The 2,989-nt window shown below is 39.9% G+C and overlaps 1 protein-coding gene across 1 annotated transcript; it reads left to right on the forward strand.

The window, feature by feature from the left end:
• The first annotated feature begins 1,722 nt into the window (after nt 1–1,722).
• Nucleotides 1,723–2,169, forward strand: LOC141660432 (uncharacterized). Its single transcript, XM_074467414.1, has one exon. It carries the CDS (start codon nt 1,723–1,725, stop codon nt 2,167–2,169), a length of 447 nt encoding a protein of 148 aa, XP_074323515.1.
• The last annotated feature ends 820 nt before the right edge of the window (nt 2,170–2,989 follow it).

Here is a 2,989-nt window from a genome sequence, read left to right on the forward strand (position 1 = left end):
AAGAGTATTTGAAGAAATAAAGGAATACCTCTCACAGCCACCAGTCCCAACTAAGGCCCAACCGGGAGAGCCTCTCTACCTATCCTTATCAGCTGGAGCCTTAGCAGTTGGGGCTGCCCTAATCCGGGAAGAAAATGGAAAACAACAACCAGTTTACAATGTGAGCCAAGTACTCAAGGATGTAGAGACCAGGTACCCAAGTTTAGAAAAGTTTACCTTCACCTTGGTCACAACATCGAGAAAGCTCAGACACTATTTCCAAGGAAGAGAAATCAGGGTCATCATAAACCAGCCTTTAAGGAAGATAATTCACAAACCAGATATTTCGGGAAGGCTAGTTAATTGGGCTGTGGAGTTAAGTCAGTTCAATCTAAGTTTTATTCCCAGGACTGCCATCAAAGCTCAAGCACTTGTTGATTTTGTAATTGAATACAACTTTCCGGAGGCAGAATCGGAATCTATTAGCATAGACCAAGAGAGAAATCAAACTACAAGCCTGGGAGCCTAGACCTTGAAAGTAGATGGTTTATCACCAAGCGAAAGGTCAGGAGCCGGACTCATCCTAAAGAGCCCTTAGGGATTCATGATACAAACAGCTATATCCTTCAGCTTCCCAACAACAAACAACCAAGCGGAGTATGAGGCATGGATTGCGTGACTGAAGCTTTCCAGGACAGTTAGAGTCCAGGACTTAAACATCTATAGCGACTCCCAAATAGTGGTCAAGCAAATAAATGGAGAATATATAGCAAAAGACTTAATTTTGGCAAAGTATCAGGCCCTGATTTAAATCTATCTAGCATCAATCCTAAGACATCATGTCCTACAAATATGTCGAGAAAAAAATAAAGAAGCGGATACTCTTTCCAAACTAGTCTGAAACTCATCGGATCTAGACTGCTCGGTTTACTTTGAAGAGTTGCAAAAACCATCTATTAAAGTTGAGGAAGTCCTGGAAATTGGTAACAACCAGAAATGGATGACTCCTTTCATCAACTACTTCGAAAAAGGAGACCTCCCAGAAGATAAAGGAAAATCTCAAAAACTAAAGACCAAAGCAACCAAGTTCTTTCTTAAAGAAGAATTGTTATACCGCCGGACATTCTTATCCCCTATTTTGAAATGTATCGGCCCAGAAGAAGCTAACTATTGTTTGATGGAAGCCCATGAAGAAATCTTCGGAGATCACATGTCTGCAAAAGCCCTAGCTCAAAAAATTATAAGACAAGAATACTACCAGCCAACTATTTATCATGATGCAATAAAGTTCGTTAAAAAATGCAAGAAATGCCAACTCTTCAGAAACGTGTCCCGGATGAGCCCATTGCTACCCTCCTCAGTCCTGTCTCCAATAACTTTTTCTGTTTGGGGTATTGATATCATGGGACCCTTTCCCTGGGCTAGAGGAGATCTCAGGTACTTGTTGGTTGCAATTGATTACATGACCAAGTGGGTTAAAGTAAAAGCAATGAGGACCATCAACCAGCAAGACTGCATAAAGTTTATGGACCACAACTTGATGAGGTTCGGGATCCCAAGAGTCCTAGTATTAGAAAATGGACCACAGTTCGTCCGATTAGAATTTGAGTCATACCTCCAAGAGCGCAGGATCAAGCACAAAAAGTCATCAGTAGCATATCCCTAGGGAAATGGTCAAATAGAAGTTACAAACAGAATCCTGCTCCAAGGCATTGAGAAAAGACTCAAAGAAAGCGAGAGCAAATGGCCAGAAGAACTACCAAGTGTATTTTGGTCCTACGGGACAAGCCTCGGACAAGCACAGGAGAAACTCCATTTAAGCTTATGCTACCCATCGAGGTGGGATCCCCTTCTCACAGAGCAATAAACTTTAATAAAGTAGCTAACAAAGAAGGACTCAGAACAAATATGGAGCTAATTGATGAAGTCCGGGACCAAGCAGTAACAAAAATGGAGAAATATAAAGAGAAAACAAAAGAGCACTTCAGTAAGAAGTCCAGAGTCAAGAACTTTCAAGTTGGAGACTTGGTTCTTCGAGACACAGAAGCCTCGGATCCTACAAACACTGGAAAGCTAATGCCCAAATGGGAAGGACCATATAAGGTCAAGGAATTCCTAAGACCAGGAACCTACAAACTGTTGAATTTGGATGGCTCCGAAGTTCCAACACCTGGCATGGACTTAGGCTAAGAAATTTTTACCAGTAGCAAGGAGAAAAGCAACCCCAACAACAATAAACTCGTAGCCTATGACAAGCAAACACTTTATTACTCTACATTTTGTGTGAAGCAAATTTGAAATGAATAAAAAGCACTTTTTGTTTTACTTAATATTTTTTTACAAGTAATCACAGTCCAGGTCAAAAATGAACCCGAACTAGCCATGTACTTAAAATTATTTCTCCAAGTAAAAGCAACATTAGTCTAGGATAAAAAATGAACCCGGACCAGCCATCTACTTTACTTAGAGTTATTTACTAGGTAAAAGCAACCTCAGTCCGGGATCAATGACGAACCCGGACTAGCCATTTACTTTACTTAAAGTTATTTCTCTAAGTAAAAGCAACCTCAATCCAGGATAAAAAATGAACCCGGACCAACCATCTACTTTACTTAGAGTTATTTCTCTAGGTAAAAGCAACCTCAGTCCCGAATCAATGACGAACCCGAACTACCCATCTACTTTACTTAGAGTTATTTCTCTAAGTAAAAGCAACTTTAGTCCGGGGTCAACAACGAACCCGGACCATCCATCTACTCTACTTAAGAATTAATTCTCTGAGTAAAAGCAACCTTAATCCGAGATTAACTTTGAACCCTGACTAGCCACCAATCTTTACTTAGATTTATTTCTTTAAGAAAAAGTAACCTCGGTACGGGAACAACTTTGAACCCGGATTACCCTACTATATTTTACTTAGAATAATTTCCCTAAGTAAAAGCAAAAACAACAGCTATTCAGTTAGAATATTTTCTAAGGAAAACTTATACTTGCAACATTCAATCAAGGT

Source organism: Apium graveolens, chromosome 5 (genome assembly GCF_009905375.1).
Source record: "Apium graveolens cultivar Ventura chromosome 5, ASM990537v1, whole genome shotgun sequence".
NCBI lineage: Eukaryota > Viridiplantae > Streptophyta > Magnoliopsida > Apiales > Apiaceae > Apium > Apium graveolens.